General features: G+C 35.6%; 1 protein-coding gene across 1 annotated transcript in view; it reads right to left on the bottom strand.

Moving 5' to 3' along the window:
• Window positions 1-6193: 6193 nt before the first annotated feature.
• Window positions 6194-18063, bottom strand: part of Acadl (acyl-CoA dehydrogenase long chain) — a 34125-nt gene continuing 22255 nt past the window's right edge. The window contains exons 9-11 of the mRNA XM_042679039.1: window positions 13120-13247; window positions 10896-10982; window positions 6194-6868 (exon numbers count right to left, since the gene is read on the bottom strand). Of these exons, the coding sequence (XP_042534973.1) occupies window positions 6775-6868; window positions 10896-10982; window positions 13120-13247 (309 nt within the window). The 3' untranslated portion in view covers window positions 6194-6774. The remainder of the gene's footprint in view (window positions 6869-10895; window positions 10983-13119; window positions 13248-18063) is intronic.

Genomic DNA, 18063 nt, shown 5'->3' with positions numbered 1-18063 from the left:
CCTTTTCATTCTGCCATTTTGCCTGTGAGAACACAGTGCTAATCCCTGCCAGAGAACAGAGTTTAGGGCACTATCTTGAAGCAAAGACTAAGTCTTTACCGGACATTGAACCTTGAGAAATAACTTTCTATTATTTACCCAGATGATACTATTTTGTCAAGCCAATAGGAACACAGAATAACCAAAAACTTAATGGACGTTCTTGTTTATGAAAGTTTATAAAAGACCAGAAATAAAGATAGGTATCTCTACATTTCTGTTGCATATTGTAGGAGAATAATCAGTACAGTGAAACCAAAATTAAGGCAGTAAAGAAAAAAAAAAGAAATTTAAATGTAGTTGGGTGTGGTAGCACATTCCCATAATCCCAACTACTCAGGAGGCAGATATTGGGATGACTGTGGTTTGGGTAAAATGTCAGCAAGAACACTTCTCGAGATATAAGCTAGGTGTGGTAGCACATATCTGAAATTCCTGCTATACAGAGGCAACAGTAGCATCACAGTCTGAAGCCTCCCAGGCCAAAAAGTACAACAATCTATCTGAAAAATCAAGCTAAAAAAAGGGCTGATGGTGTTGCTCAAATGATGAGATGTTGACTAGTGAATACAAAGCCTGAATTTAAATCCTAGTATTACTCCCACCCAATAGAAGTAAAATACATGTTTTAGTTCCTTTATGAAACAATGTGAATTTTCAGAGCATTGGTGGCTCATGCCAGCAATCCTAGCTACTCAGAAGGCTGAGGTATGAAGATCGTGATTCAAAGCCAGCCCTGGTAGTAAAGTCCAAAAGCCTGAAGTGGAACCAGTGGCTCAAGTGATAGCCTTGAGCAAAGAAGCTTCTGGCGCCAGCCCAGAACCTGAGTTCAAGCCCCAAGTCTGGCACAAAACAAAAACAAATATATTTTTCAAAATGACAGTCATATAGGTTAGGAAAAGAAGAAATAAGGACTAGGGGCATAGCTCAAGTGTTTGAACATTTCCCTAGCAAACATGATGTCCTATATTCAATACCAGCACCTCAAAAGATTAAAAGTTATAAAACTGTTACACATGAGTGACATTATTGTAGAAGAAGTCCAAGGAATCTACAAAGTAGCTGCAGAATAAATGAGTTTAACAAACCATAAGATACATGAGTAAGAAACAACTCAATTATGTTGGCAATAAAGTATTATACACCAGAATTAAATAGCAATATAATTTATAGTGACTCCGACTTAAATAAAAAAACATGATCAAATACGTACAACTCTGTGTTGAAAAAATGCTGAAGACATAAAGAAGGCATCAATACATTCTTTTCTATAGATTTACCACATTCCAAACAAAACTTAGCAGTGTATTTTTGTATATATGGCAAGTTGCCTCAAAAATTTGTATGGAATGCAAAAGGCATTAGGAGAGTCAAAACAATTTTGAAAAAGGGGAATGAAGCTGGAGGAATTCCATCGTCTGGTTTTAAGACTGTCTAGAAGCTGCCATATTCAGGGAAATGATAAAGGGATCCAGACAGATCCATGCAAGAGAGCAGAGTCCAGAAATAGAGCCACAGAAATGTGCTCACTTAATTTCTGACAGAAATGCAAAGGCAATTTGAGGAATAAAGCTAGTCTTCCAACAAGTGTTGGAAGTTAGTCAGACACCTGTAAAGTGAAAATGAAAACGAACTTCAACATCAAGCCTCCCACTTAGTTAAAACTCTACTCAACTAAATGAATAATGTAAAATATAAAATTCTGTACAGAAAACCTAGGAGAAAAATGGTATGTCCTGGTACTTTGGGTACAGTTCTTAGGATAGATACCACATGCATGATCTAGGAAAGGAAAAAAAAATTGGCAAGCCAATTCATGAAAATAAAAAAACTATGTGAAGCTAATTGGTAAGAGAATGAAAGAGCTAATGATGGAGGAATAAAATATTTACAAATCAAGTATCTGACAAAGACATATCTATATGGGAACAGCTTAATGCCAGTGCCCAGCAACCTTCATGCTTTCACACAAGCTGCGTAGACAATGCCTGAAGAGCAGCCAGATTGGCACCACGGTGCCTTGCGATCCTCTAGGAACAGGGAGTGGGAGGCTTGTCCGGGGCTGCTACAGGCCATTTCTCCCTGGTTTCTCACTGCACTGAGGAGACTGTTATAAGAGAGCTTGTCACTGTTCTTAGGCTGTTCCATGCTCTCTGCCTAATTAACATTAAGGTATAGTTACAACTATCAGTCCTTTGCAGCATCCAGAATAAGCTGGTTAACAGGGTTTCTGTTTAGTCCTAATGCAGTCACCTGTCTCTTTTTACTTCAGTGTCACCCAGTGCTCAGGGTACTGAAAGTTGGTACATGTAGCTACTCTTTTTACTCTGTATGTTAGCAAGAAACTGAGTCTAAAAATGTACCCTTGCATTTTGGTACATAAATCTGTCAGCTTGGCGCTTGACAATATCCAGAATATACAGAGAAGCTCTCATAGTTCAACATTAAGAAAACAAGTAAACCAACTAAAAAATGGGCAAAAAAACCCAAACTTGGACAGTTCACCAAAGAAAACAGGTAAAAGACAAATATACAAAAGACTGGTTGGTCTGCATCAGTAGACATTAGTGAAATGGAAACTATAGAAATGGAAAATGAGACCATGAGAGGACCTTTCAGAATGGATACAATGAAAAATACAAATGCTGAAGGATATTTAGAGCAACAGGAATTCTTACATTGATGATGGAAAGGCACAATGGTAGATATTCTGAAAAAACATCATGGCAGTTGCTTGAAAAGTTAAACTTATTTAACTACCGTGCTAGATTTAATCTTATCCAAGATGTCCTTAAGCACAAGCAAGGACAAGTAAAAGGAATAATTAACTGATTCAATCAAAACAGATGTCTTAAGTGCATTTTTCTAAGACAATGAAAAAGGTTACATACTGTCTAGTTTCATGTATGTTACTGTTGCAAAAGAACAAAACTATAATGATAAATATTGGATCAGGGGGTTATGAGGTGCTGGAAGGTCTGACTATAAAGGAAGTAAGGGAGTGTTCTGGGATGGAACTACTCTGTCTTCTGATGGTGGTTTTAGTTACACATTAAAATTCTGAGAACCACAAAGGGCAACTTTGTTGCATGGATACCAAAAAAAGGAATAGTATGTGCCATATTCATTTTTACAATTTAAAAAGAAGAGAGGATTCTTACAAGAAATGTAGATAATACAGTCAAATAGAAGTTAGAGAACTTTTTTTTCAACCGCTGGAGCTAAAACTAAGGTTCTCAAACTCTGGCTCACCTCTCTTGCTGACAGCTGATGCTCTACCACTTGAACCATGCCTCCAGCCCTGCTTTATGCTGGTTAATTGGAGATGAGTCTCAGACTCTTTTTTTGGGGAGGGAGGGGTCCGGTCGTGGGGCCTGAACTCTGGGCCTGGGCACTGTCCCTCAGCTCTTCAGCTCAAGGCTAACGCTCTACCACTTGAGCCACAGTGCCACTTCAGGCTTTTTTCTTTTTGCTTATGTGGTGCTGAGGAATCGAACCTAGGGCCTCATGCATGCAAGGCAAGCACTCTACCACTGAGCTACCTTCCCAGCCCCTGAGTCTCAGATTTTTTTCTGCCTGGGCTAGTTTTGAATTGTGTCCTTCTCAACCTCCTGGGTAGTTAGGATTACAGGCTTGAGTCTCCCACACCTGATTAAAAGAAGGCATTTTGATACAGTCCAAAAATATTTCATAAGAAAGTTGGAATTATATATTAAAGGTTTTGAAGTCCAATGGCTTTCTGGCTGGGTAAAAACCTTTTCATTACTTGATGTATACCTTGAGATACATGTGTGTGGAACAGGATGATGTGTAGGATTCACCCCAAAATACTTGAGAAAAAAAACTGAGGGAGAAAGACTGGAGAATAGTGAAGGTAGACATTCATTATACTGCACTTTTTTTTTTTTAATCTTTGGGGTTTTCTACAGTTTTTGAAAGATTTGAAAAGAGTAAAATTTTTTCCCACTCTTTAGTAAAGCCGTAGGCATAGATCTACAGTTGGTTTCTATCACTGTCAAATCTTTCCAATGACTTCAAATAAATGCCATGTGCCAACCAAGACTGACAAGAAAGTCTTCCAGAAATCTAATACTCTGAGCAAAAAACTACAGAAATTACTAAAGATTTGTAAAGATTTGAAAGTAGCAAATCAAAACAGACTTTAATGACAGCATCAACACAGAAAGGAGCAAAAGTAATTTTAAAGCAGTAATTATGATTCCAAAAATCTAGGCCAAGACACAAAATTGCTAGACCTTTAAGTTTCTATTAATATTTACATTATGTTGCTTTCTTGCTGTGTCTGTCTAGATTGTTCTTTTGAGTGTTATTGTTTCTTGAAAACTCAACACTGTATTGATACAGATGAAAATCCTTCCCTGGTACAATGGTCAAAGCCACACAAGCAAGACACGAACTGTTTAAACAGTGTAAACCAAATGAAAGGTTGAGAATATATATATTCTGGATTTCCTCTTTTGCTTTCAGCTTTAAGCAATTCATGCTTCTTCTGAGGTTGTAAAACAAGATGATGTTGGTAAGCTAAAGTAAACTACCAGTTTAGGAGGAATGAAAAAACAAATCTCAGAGATAACCGTAAGAATATGCTGGTGATAACAGAATGATGAAACCTTGTTGGGTGGTTTTAAGAGGGGAGGAGTGAGATTGATCAGGATATACTATATGCCTGTGGGGAAATGTCACAATGAAACACCCCTACAACTAACATATGCTAATGTAGCTAAAAATATTAGCTAATAAAATACCTTAAGAAATGATCTCACTTTCTGATTATATAATAAGCAGAATGTTTTCTTAGTTCTAGAGGACTATAATTGTTGCATGTGATTTAGGTCTGTTCAGCCTACTTTTACTATTCCTTTACTTTTGAGAATTTCACCCTCTGCTTCTGTGACTGTTTCCCTCATCCATGTGTGTGTCCCTGCCAATCACAGTGTCTCTCCTGCCTTATGACTCTGTTCCAAAGGATACAAGGATGATGCAGTCCAGTATCTCATAATTAAGTTCTTCTACAGTGGTCACTGTCTTTGTTAAATTGTAAGGAACAGAAAGAAAGTAAGTTGTCTAAGCTGTAGAACCAGGCTCTTGAGACACTAACCGCTACAGCTATTTGTGCACAAACCATTCTAATTCTTTAAGGTAACAACACTAAAGTGTTTTGCTTCCAATGTTTAGAATTTGAGTTTGTGAAGGAAATGCAGCTGAAGAAATCATGAGAAGTTAAGTAACTTTAGGTTTAATGGATCATAAGTGGTAGTCACCATTCAAACTGAGATCCTTCCACCTCTAAACTAGACTCTCTATGGTCTAAATTTAGTTTTTAATTCAACAGGGCATATAATGTATTCCCAAAGCATAGCTTCTCTTAAGATTCTGAATGGAAAGGAGAAAAGTTGGGATCAGGAGAGAGGAGGAATGAAGTCTATCAAACTCTTTAAATTTCCTGTTTGCAGAAGGGAGGTAAAAGATGCAAATACTATACTACTTAATTATTTCTTTTGGCCCATTTTCATAGTAATTAATGCATATGAGAAAGAACCAAAGCTGAGAACCATACAAACTTCTGTACAAGAACAAATTATAGCCGTATTCTACCTTTCCTCCACTCTACCCAATTGTCATTGTAGGTACTGTTTAAGTTAAACAAACTCTACTTAATTTCACTTCAAAACTATTTATGGTGTCAGTTGTACATGCAAAGAAAAACAATTACTAAAATCGTGTTGTCAGTTTACAAATTAAAATTAAACTTTCGTAATCATTTATTTTAAATGCTTAATATCTTCTATTGTACTTTTATTGACTTTCTGACATTATTTATTGCTACTTATAGTAAGGATCTTGCCAGGTTTGTTTACCATTGTATTTTTTTACAGAATGGTTTATAGAAGACACACAGTATTTATTCAGTACAAACATACTGAATTGGTAGAAAATAAAAGCTAATGCTTTGAAACCTACCATTACACTGAAAATTAAAGATGATGGATTACTCTGTTTTCCATTATAAATTAAACTGAATGGAAATCTGTTGAAAGCCCAGGCAGGCATCAGCAGTTATGCAACTCAGCACATTCTCTCAACCAGAGCAGCTCCTCACTCATCAACATTCACACAGACTTTCTGCACAAGGTTTGTTAGGTTTTACTTTATTTTTAATTGACACACAAGTTGTATACATTCATAAGGTACAGTGTGGTGTTTTGCTTGAAGGGTTCCATTCACTGCTTAACAACAGGGGGATTATGGTAGTTTATTATAGTTAAAATCAATATCCTAGGGAATCTGGAGCAAAAGGCAACTGAAATGACTTTATATTCTAAGGGACATTTATTTTTCCCTTCCAAAGTCCAATACCGTATTATGTTTTACTATATATTAATATAAAAGTATTTGACTCGGTTTTAACGATTTAAGCATTTTATGCCTTTTAGAACTTTATAGAGATAAACAATTAAGGCTTCTAGTCTTGAGAAAATCTTTGACCTCTTACTACATAAAAAAATTTAAGCCTTTTATGGGAGAATTTACATTCTTTGGTGTCAAAAAGATTTCTTCTTCCACTGTGTTAATCCTTTGTGGTTTGATTCTTTCTCTATGGAAAGCACACATAAAAACACATCTAGTGTTTCCCTCCTTTCCAGGTTATGTTTTACTTTGAGAAGATCTAAAACCAAGATTAGCTTCTCAGAGGCCTTGAGCTGTGGCAGATGTCTATGCATCACGGACAATGTCTCTCGCAATCAGCTCCTTCATTATTTCATTGGTACCACCATAGATTGGCTGAACTCTGGCATCCACGTAAGATCTGGATAAATCAGAAGATGATTGAATTTATATAAATAAAAGAGATGAGAAATTTTCAACATTATCTCATCAGGTAAACTGTTAAGGCATTCATTTAATAAGATCCACTCAGTTCAAGTTCTCCAGTGTTTAAAAAACAGCATTCATCCTTGCTTGATATACTAAAAATACTATTACTGGTAATGCATATAGCTATCATCCCTTGGCTTGAAAAGCTATAAATTTAAAATATCATTATATTTCATGTGATTTAATGTTGTAAAATTAAAAAACAGATAAGATCTGAAGTCTTTCTAAAATTTGGAAATGCATGGAGTATTTTAATCTCATGTTTCCTTGGATAGTTGAAATCCAGTGATTTTTAAAGAAAAAAAAGAGAAATTACTTATTTTCCCACATCCCTTTAGATCCTATCATCATAACTACCACCAGGAGTATAACCTGATGCTTAAGAAAATATTGCTCCCCACCAAGTTTAACAAGTAACTTATTTGTGGGAAATGATTAACAGTCACTCCTGTGGTGTTAAAATAATAAATGGCTAGCTGTGTTGCAAGATACATGCATGCACACACACATACTATTATGGACTGAGTCCTGGGAGTTTCTGGGTGTTCCTGGGCAAGTGCTGCTCTACCAGAGCCACATCCCTAGCCCTAGGAGTTTGTAACCATTCCAACATACAGTTGTTCTTATCTCTTCTCAACTTAGTTTAACCTCTTAGCTCTGAGATGGGAAGGATAAATCTTGTTTTACAGATAAAAGAACTAAGATTCAGGAAAGTTAGTGTATTTATTAATAGTTACCTCTTTGTGGTCACGTAACAGGTAACTAGCACAGTGGAATGAGAATATAGGTATGTAGCCTCTTTGGTAAGTATATTTTTACTATTATTACAATACTTCCACTGGCCCAGGCATTTGAAGCTAATTATTAAGCTTTGTACTTTCTTAGCAGACAAACCCAAAGGTATTTTTTTCTCAAATATAAAATTTATGTTTTAATTATTTACTTTTTAAGTCAAATTAAATGTGCTAACTCTCCAGGAACAAGACCAACTATGGACTTAAATAAGGCTTTTCTGTATTTATCAGGGTATCTTGCAGACTAGGAGACACTCAGTAAATACTCGTATGATTTTCTGCTTTACAAAGGAAATTAATCTCAGGACATCCTAATGAATTTTAAAATCTAGAGCGACGTTCTCAAATGTATGTTTTTCTGAGCAGGCTTTGTTGTTCACCACAAAAATCAAGCACTTGTATTTTAAGGACCTACCTGGCATGTAGGCCTACCTCAGCAATATCAAGGCCTTTAGACATAGGTTGAGCATTTTTTTTTTTTTTTTACATTAAACAAGTTCCAAGAGAGTATGTGATAACTGATCAGTAGACCTTTTATGAGTTACTAATTATATGTAGTCATCAACTAAAATTAACAGAGAAAGGCAGCAGGAGAAATGTTTAACTGCACTGCAACAAAGCTCTCCATCTAAAGCAGCTCTTCCTAGCATGAATGAGAAACTTTCAAATGTCAAAACCTAAGCTTCACTTCTTATTACATCTATACCTAATATGTAAGACTAAAATAGACCTTCTTGTCTATTAATTACTTTAAAACAAAAACCACTGAAGACATAGCACAGTGGAAGAGCATTCATTCATCACTAACACAAGCCTTGAGTTCAAACTCCACTACCATGAAAAACAAAAACACCTCTTTTATCTTTGAAGCCAAGACTCAATAATATGTATGCATGCATGCATGTGCATGTTCACATACACATACAAATAATGTAGCTTAATATGAGGATGTTAAAAAATAAGATTTTTCTTCTTTAAAATCAAAGTTTGTACACTATACTTTTATTGTTAAATTGGCTTTTAAGAAAATATTAGGTGATATTATGATTCCTTACCTCTTTAGAAGAAGAAAAAATAGTCTAGAATCACACAGTCTTACAATCACACAGCCAAGAAGAAAAATGATTAATTCTTTTTTTTTGAAAAATGATAATTCTTAAAGGAAACAACACAGGATTTAAAAATAATCTATTAAACTATACTTTTTCTTGCTATTGATCTAAAGAAATGAACTCAGAGAAAGAGACAAAGGCTTATAGTACATTATAATATGAAACTATGTAGATTGGTTGACTCATCTCCACTTAGAATATAAACTAAACAAGACAAACATTGAACACTATATGTGTAAATTCTTAGAAGTTCTAACAACAGAGTTAAACACAAAAATATAAACATCCATTATTTTACTTTCTGATTATTACAGATGAATATTGTGAAAACATAAAAATGCACAGGAAAAATTCCAATGATTACTAAGGTTATGCTGGCATAACTAGACGTGTACTTCTCATTCCATGACTACACAAAGTTATGTTAGTGTAACTAGACATTTACTTCTCATTCCATGACTACACAAAGTTTTTTTTAAAAAACAACAACCAAAAAATCTGCTTTTGATTAAAGCCTATTTGAAGCAATTCTGTAAAGATATTCCAAATCCAAGCCTGAGGACTGATTAAAAAAAAATTATTTAGCTACTTTCTGCAAAAATTTTAAAGTAAAAACAAAACAAAACAAAATCTTTGGTTGTTTGTTTTTATAAACGGTTATAAGTTATGTATGCCCAGTAATTAAAGCTTTCAGAGCTGCTCAGTTACTAGGGAATACTGGCAAATTATATCCATGCTAGAGCTTGTCCTTAATCAAACTTGAATTAAATGTTTATTTTCTTCAATAAGAAATATAAGTCTATCAAATGTTTACAATTATGCTTGTCAAGATGATGAATTCAAGAGCATTAGGCTGACAGTTCAACTAGAATTTGATCATTTTTTCCTTTAACATACTATACTCAAAATTTAGGAAGTTTTTAGAAGCCCAATAGCATTGTTATTTTCAGTGACAGAATGAATTGGATTTTTACACACACACACACACACACACACACACACACACACACACACACACACACACACACACACACACACACACACACAATCATTGGGGGAGAGGTTTCTTGTGTTAGAGTTAGTGAACACTGGTTGGGCAGGCATTTTGCCAGAATACCTCTTTTTTGTTTGGGTTAACTCTCATATAGGGTAGGTCTTGTACTGTTTGCCTCCAAGCCAGGCTCAGGCCACAGAGTTATGCCTCCTGCACAGTCGGAATGATAGGTATGCACCACCACGCCCAGCTTATTTATTGAAATGAGGTCTGGCTACTTTTTTTGCTCTGGCTGGGCTTGAAGTGATCCTTCTTGATTTACATCTCCCAAGTAGCTGAGATTATAGACAGTTGTAGGCCACTAAACTTGAGAAACCTTTCTAAACTGAAATTACTGTAAAGCAAACAGAAAAATATTTCTAGGATGATAGGGAGAAATATCAATGGGAAACTGAGGCAAAAGACTGTAGGAAAAAAAGAGAAAGCTATAGAAATGGAGGAAGAACACCGAAGAAGAAACTATAAATTGGCTTCTCAGAAGATTCATACTTAGCACAATAAAAAAAAAATTTACTTTTTGAAGAGATAAAAAAATTTGGAAAATATTCTGACTTTTCAAAACTAAATAATCAAGTATTTAAGTTATGACAGTTAAGGTACTTTGTTATGTAGCCTAATTATTCTTGCACAGCTATCTTTTACCTTATAAAGTAGCCTAAGAAATGGTTCAAGTGCTTGCCCAACAATGCAAGGAACCTAGCTCTGATACTCAGTACAACAACAACAACGAAAAGTAGACAAACAAGTTAAGTAAAACTCAAAGTAAGCAAATTAAGAAGTAATGTATGTGTTTCAAAGCCAAGCATGCAGTTTTAGTGTATTTCCTTCACTTCTTCTAAACATAACAATATGCTTCCATTTGAATGTATCCACTCCTTAGTGGAAAAATAATTCTTTACCTTCTTTCCCTCTGTATCTGATGTACAAAGTACACTAAGTAATTTTTCTTTCTTTGTTTTCATATGATTAAAAAGAGAATAAAAGAAAAATCATACTCACTTTGCAATAGGATACTCCCACATGTATCCCCAGCCTCCATGGAGCTGTACACATTCATAAGCTACACTGTTCTGTAATTCAGATGCCCTAGATAAGCAAAATACAAAGAAAAAGAGGAAAGCTGAATCTATTTTCATGAGGTACTTTATAATCAGAAAATAAAACATGTATGATTGTTTAGATGCAGACACTTATCCAGCAATTCAAACAGGCATATTAGACGGCTAGAAAGGATGATACAAATGACATATGAAATAAATTCAGGTGAATTTTCACAGAAACTATACCTTCACTATTTGTACTTTTGTCTGGGTTTTTATTAAGGCTAGAAACAAAATATGGAAAACTCAGAATAGGTTTTGGCTATTTGGGCTTGGAAAAGATAAAGACTGGAATTAAGTTTTTTAGATTCTCTATTTCATCTTAACTATCAAGCCATCTAGTACTTTTTGACTTTGTAATGTCGTTCTTTCTCCAAATGTTGTAAGTGAAGACAATTCTGTGTGTGTGTATGTATGTATGCATGTGTGTTCATGTGTGGAGTGTGTACGCTCCCACATGTGTGCATGCTCTCACATGTGTGCATGCCAATACTGGGGCTTTAACTCAGGGGCCTGGGCTCGTACTTGTACTCTACCACTGGAGCCACACCTCCACTTCCCCAAAGATAACTGTGAATTTCAAAACTGTAAAAATTTTTTGATTCTGGATGACATTGATCAAGATGCATTGTACTCAGAATCTGACTTATAGAGCTGTAACTCCTTGGTAAAACTACTAAATAATAAAATTTAAAAACTTATGGTTCTGGCTTTTCAGAAACAAACTGAAGGTAGAAGTGAAAAACCTAAGAGGATGGACTACTGAAGTGCATGCCTTCATATGGGTAACTTTGGGCTTGGATGGAGGGAGCAGGGTTAATATGAAATACTTGAGAAAAAGTCATTTCTGATCTTACACAATTGTTTGTTTTACAGTGCTGGGGACTGAACCCAAGGTCTTCCACATGCTAGGCAAAAACTCTATTACAGAACTTATCCAGCAACAAGCTAAACTATCAGTGATATCTATGGTATGAATGATAGGGTTTTATTAACCTCAAAACAACAATGTAATTTAGTTTAGAATTCTTTTCTACTTGCTTCTCAATAGTAGAAAAGATAAAGCAAAAGTATGCATAGGTACATTTTCGTATTTAAACTGATTTTAACTTAAGCCACAGTATAGGTGAGGATGTCCTTAAGAAATAAACTAATAATCTAATCATTAATGGACAAATCTCTGGGGCTAAATATATGTGGAGTTCAGTATATTTTATACTTGGCAAATACTTTAGTGAACTATTTACTGGGCTACATTTAGTAATGCTCACTACTTCAATGTTAAATATCATTATGTCCATAAATCTGGTGTTTTCAAAGAACAAGCCAATAAGCTGTGAAAACTTTTCTTTCTCAATAACATCTAAAATTCTTTTTTCCACACTAGTCAAAGAATTTGTTATAAACATAAAAAGTCTTCCCTAGATGTGCAAGTTTTTAGTAACTTCACTTTGCATTTCTGTCTGGCAATCTTATTATTACGGAATTATTACATAAAAGTTTTATATATAGGTCCTTTTTACAAATACCTCATATTTCACACTACTGTTCATGTTTAATTTTAACCAAAGCCTTTTAAAGTTTAATAGTACAGTGTTTTTTCATTTTATGGAATGTACAACTTTTGACTGTACAGTATTCTTTTCTCAGATCAGGAAAACATTTTACATAAGAAAAATCCTATCACACCAAATCATTTCCTGGATAATACAAAGCTGTCCCAGAAAGAATCAGATTTAGCTGGAATATATAATGAAAGAACTAGGACATTCTTGCAAAAGCCCTCACTGTCTTACCCTTCAGTCTTACCATACTTTTGCCACTCTTTAGGCAATATGTAATTAAACTGCTACAGGATGAACTCATCAGTCACTCTATTTCAGTCTCTTACTCTTTTATTTTAAATATTAAGTTATAAATTAAATACCAACTTGCATAATTTTTAGCACATTATAAAAAAGCCTAAAGGAACTTTCCAGCAGTATTATAAAGTTAATTCCTACAGCTATTTTTTTATTTATATTGCCTTCTTCCTATAATACTCTCAAGGCTGCATTGAAAGTTGGCAGCATTCCGTAGGAGTTTGATAAAATAACACATTTTAATTATTGTAGAATACATACCAATATTTCGCCATGGAAGCAGTAGCAGAGTCCAGGCGTTTCTTTTCATGAAGCTGCAGACAGCTGTCCACGAAAGCTCTGGTTACACATATGTGTGTTTTTAATTCTGCTAGTTTGTGCTGTACCGTCTTGAGTTGAAAGGGTAATAAAAGCATGGTAAGAGCACACATTTTTACTCAGTATCTCAGAATTACACACACACACACACCACACACACACACACACACACACACACACACACACACACACACACACACACACACACACACACACACACACACACACACACACACACACACACACACACACACACACACACCTCTAGAACAAAACAAAAGTGGAGTTGCTGTTTTTTTCTCCCACAAAGGGGAAGAGGAAAGAGATATACATTCTTTAATAAAGATTAAATTGAGCCGGGAGCCAGTGGCTAACATCTGTAATCATAGCTACTCAAGGACACTAAGATCTGAGGAATGAGATTTGAAGCCAGCCAGCCAGCCAACCTGGGCAGATATATCTGAAATACTCTTATCTCTAATTAATCAGTAAAAATCTGAAAGTGAAGGGTAGTTCCCAGTGATCACACACAAGGCTTGATTTAAAAAACTAAGCAAAACATGAGGTCCTAAATTCAAGCCCCACTAATAGTACTAGCATAAAATTTATTTTAAACCCAGTATATTTCAGTGCTAAGAAAACATGTGCCAAAAGATACAAAAATAGCTAAATTACATAAATTATCTCTCATGTTTTAGACTAAAATTTAAACAAAGAAAACTACTCTTAAACTGCATGACTTTACTGCATGAGCACCATCTTGTGGTATAGTCCTTTAGGTGCAGCTACTCAAACATCTTTTTTCCTCTAGAGACTGAAGATTTATTCTCTTATCAATGAAATTAAGTCTATGCATTTCCCTATACTGCCTCCTTGCCTTGAAGTGAAATAATAAAGGAGCAACACCCTGTAACCTCTTTTATCTCTCTCCACCCTCACTCCCAGCAGCATTAGGTGTAGCAAGTCTCTAAGACCAATGAAATGTTCTGGCTTGTCAATGTTAATATACTATATATGTATCTATCTCCTCCTACTGCCCAGGGACAACCAATAGTATTCCTGTTCTATTTAGACAATCCTCAATTGTTATTTATGGCTCCCTCTTTGGTCAAGTTTTATTTCATTTTTTTCACTCTTGGCTCTTACCCCAACTTCTGAGTTTACATCTGTTGCCTCTGGCACCAACTCTTCAGGAAACTGGCTTGGGCTGAAAATACTGGCGCATTCTATTTATAGCAGCTTACAAAAGTACACCCTATTCTAGCTAAAGTCTGAGGCCCAGCTGTGGTGAGCTGGCTCTACCTTCCTTGTGGAGATTCAGATAAAAATGTTTTTGATCATTCTGCTGTAGAACTTAAGGGCCATTCACTGTGGCTAACAGATGGACAAAGTACAAGTTACTCATAAAAGTGGCCAGAGTAATTCAAATTAGGAATTAATGCACGTCTCCTATCTATACACTTCCTTGGGAAAAAAAAAATACTGTGTCGTATCCACAATGAACTAGTGAAGGAAGAGTGCTACTGCCACCTTCTGAAAATTTAGTGAACTTCTGTAAGAAGTTCAGTGAAGCACAACAACATATGTTTTAAGAATTCTGAGCTAAGAGCTGGGAAGGTAGCTCAGTGGTAGAGCGCTTGCCTTACATGCCGCCCTGGGTTCGATTCCTCAGCACCACATAAGCAAAAAGAAAAAAGCCGGAAGTGGCTCAAGTGGTAGAGCGCTAGCCTTGAGCTGAAGAGTTGAGAACGCCCAGGCCCAGAGTTCAGGCCCCATGACCGGAACCCCCCCCCCCCCCCAAAAAAAAGGAATTCTGAGCTAAATTAGGAGACTTAGCAATCAGTTCCAGGGGTTTTTCATGAAATGTTAACTTATCCATTCTATCTATCTATCTATTTAAATGCAATGTTAATTATATTATTTTTACAATTATATTTTATATATACATAGATGAGTAAACATATATATACACATATATGCATAGGTGAGTAAACATACATATATATATATTCATACATATATATATATGTATGAATGATTATTTCCCTACTATGACAGTTCATTTGAAAAATCTTTATAAGGCAATCCAACAATTTCCATTGTATTTTTGCACTTATATGATGTCACCTGTGACAATGTATATACTATTTAAAACATGAATGAAAACCTTTTAACCTTAGGGGAAAGTAATAATAGTTTTCTAGTTCCATCATGTTTAAATGTCAAATCACATCTTTTTGAGGTACTCAGGCAACCTAGGTAATATTATAATCATCTTTGTTGTAATCTAATATGAATTCCATAAATAGGAAATGCACATTTGCAGAGGGATGGAAATTATATCTAGTTGATTCCATTTTTAAGTTGGCTTTAAGTATTATTCTATAAAAATGTTTTAATAAACATTATTGATATGAAAGCTAGATTTTAGACGCAAATGATAGGATTCCACTTTCAGTACAGATGAAAAAATTACATTCTGATACAAGTGGTGCACATTTTTTATATTTCTAGGAACTTTAGCATATATTTCTAGAGTCATAGATATCATATTACATTTGAGTGCTCAATGGAATTAAAAAAATAACCAACAGAAAAAAAATGTGTGACAGTATTTCTCTATAGATTGTCAGGTGTTATTCTGTGGGGAGGTGGGGGTAAACTCAGGGTCTTGCACTTGCCAGACAGGTATGCTACTGCTTGACTCATGCCTTTAAATCATTTTGCTCTCATTGTGTTTTGTGTGGATTCTTTTTGTCCAAGTGAAACTGGATCATGATCCTCTATTTACACTTCCAGAATAGCTGGGTGACAGATGCATACCACTACTATGCCTAGCTTTTCATTAGTTGAGAGGAGTCTTGCAAACTTTTTCCCTAGATGGGTCTTCCACAGGCTGGATTCCAGCTTCTGAAACAGCTAGAATTGTAAGTGTGAGCCACTGTGCACAATCAGTATTTTGAGTAAGATAATTAACAGACATGGAACACTGTCCTTCCTCCAGGATACTAAACATACCTGACACTTAGTCACTGTGCATTGTGATCCCTGACATTTCTGAATCCCTAAGGAGAGAAGCCAGGCACTGAGAATTTACTGACATATGAAAACTCATAAATGAAAGGGAATATACAGTATTATATCACTGCTCTTAGCTGGGCATGGTGATGCATACCTGTTAATACCAGAATTAGGGAGGCTGAGGTAGCAAGACTATTGAGTCTGAGGGCAGGCTAAAACTATATAGCTAGACCTTTCAGAACACAAAAACAAACAAAAGTCTTTGCTCTTAAGTAAATCACAATTTGTTTTGTCATTCTCATGCTTTGAAATTTTTTTCTGCATCTAATATACATGTCAATGAGATTGTTCTAGGTCTCTCTTATCAGTAAGACAGGACTAAAGATATTTTTTTAAGACAGAGAAAAATTAACTTGATGATTATATAGGCAGAAGGCAGTTCTCAAAAGACACAGAACTCTGGTAACACCTATAACCCTAGCAACTCAGGAGGTTGAGATCTGAGAATCATTGTTCAAAGGCAGTTCAGGCAGGAAAGTGCACCAAAAAATCAGAAATGAAGTTGTGGCTCAGATGGTAAAGCATTAGTGTTATGTACTAAAGCTCAGGGATAGCTCGTAGGCCCTGAATTCAAGCCTCAGGACTGGCACACGCGTAAAAAGACAGAGAAAGTTCAGATCACAAGCAACAACAAGAAATTTGTAAAAAGATCCCCTGTATTCTAAGAAAATAGAGCAAGACATTATTTAAGGAAAAAATAGTGTTAATGACTGACCTAAGTAAAAGTGTATTTTAACAGGCAATATTAAAAGCACTCTTGTTTTATTCCATCAAGTCTGCACAATAACTATATGAAAGTTGCTAATATTGTTCAAAAATAGGACAATATTTATAAGTTTTGCAAACAAGCAGAAAAATATTTCTGAAAGAGTATACAACTTCCCTAGACCTAGACAAAGTTCAGGAACTATGCTAGGACTTAAACCACACTTGCACACAATATTCCTAATGCTGATCCTAAAACTTGTGTTTCATCCCTTCACAAAGACATCCAGCCAAGGTCATTCTCTTTAAAAAATTTTTTTGGGTTCTTTTTTAACTGTTTTTTTTTTTTTGTTACTGGGGATTGAATCCAAGACATTGTACTTGATAGGCATCTGCTTACAAATTTTAAAATAGAATTCTAACTCCTACTAGTGAGATACTTTACAAGTCTCATGACTGCAGTGTTTATAAACTGCTTTTTTTGCCCAGTACTGGGGCTTGAGCTCAGAGCCTCAAGCTATAATTTGGCTTTTGGTTCACAGCTGGCACTCTACCACTTGAGCTATGCCTCCTCCAGTCTGTTGATTATTTTGGAGATGGAGTCTTGTGGACTTGTTTGTTCAGGCTAGCTTTAAATCATGATTCTCCTGTCTCAGCATTCTCGGTAGGATATTAAGGATACTGTGAGATACTAAACATAAACTTGCTTCTGTATAAGAAACTGGAGAGGGCTGGGAAGTGGCTCAGTGGTAGAGCGCTTGCCTTGCATGCTTGAGGCCGTGGGTTCGATTCCTCACCACCACATAAGCAAAAAGAAAAAAAAAGCCAGAAGTGGCACTGTGGCTCAAGTGGTAGAGCGCTAGCCTTGAGCTAAAGAGCTGAGGGACAGCGCCCAGGCCCAGAGTTCAGGCCCTATGACTGGGCCCCCAACTGCCCCCGCCTCCAAAAAAAAGAAACTAAAGAGTCCAAAATTTGGACCTTGGAATCCTCTTTTTGTGGTTTCTGGGACAACACTCTCCTGATTTGCTTTGTTTCCTAACTTTTATTACAAGTTGTCTTGCCAGACTTCCCCTTTCTTAGTTTAACTTCAAATCTTGTAGT

This window comes from Dipodomys spectabilis, unplaced genomic scaffold (assembly GCF_019054845.1).
Source record: "Dipodomys spectabilis isolate Male_0828 unplaced genomic scaffold, ASM1905484v1 ptg000051l, whole genome shotgun sequence".
Taxonomy (NCBI): domain Eukaryota; kingdom Metazoa; phylum Chordata; class Mammalia; order Rodentia; family Heteromyidae; genus Dipodomys; species Dipodomys spectabilis.
Note: the sequence above shows the minus strand (reverse complement) of the source record. Positions and strands in the feature narration are given on the sequence as shown.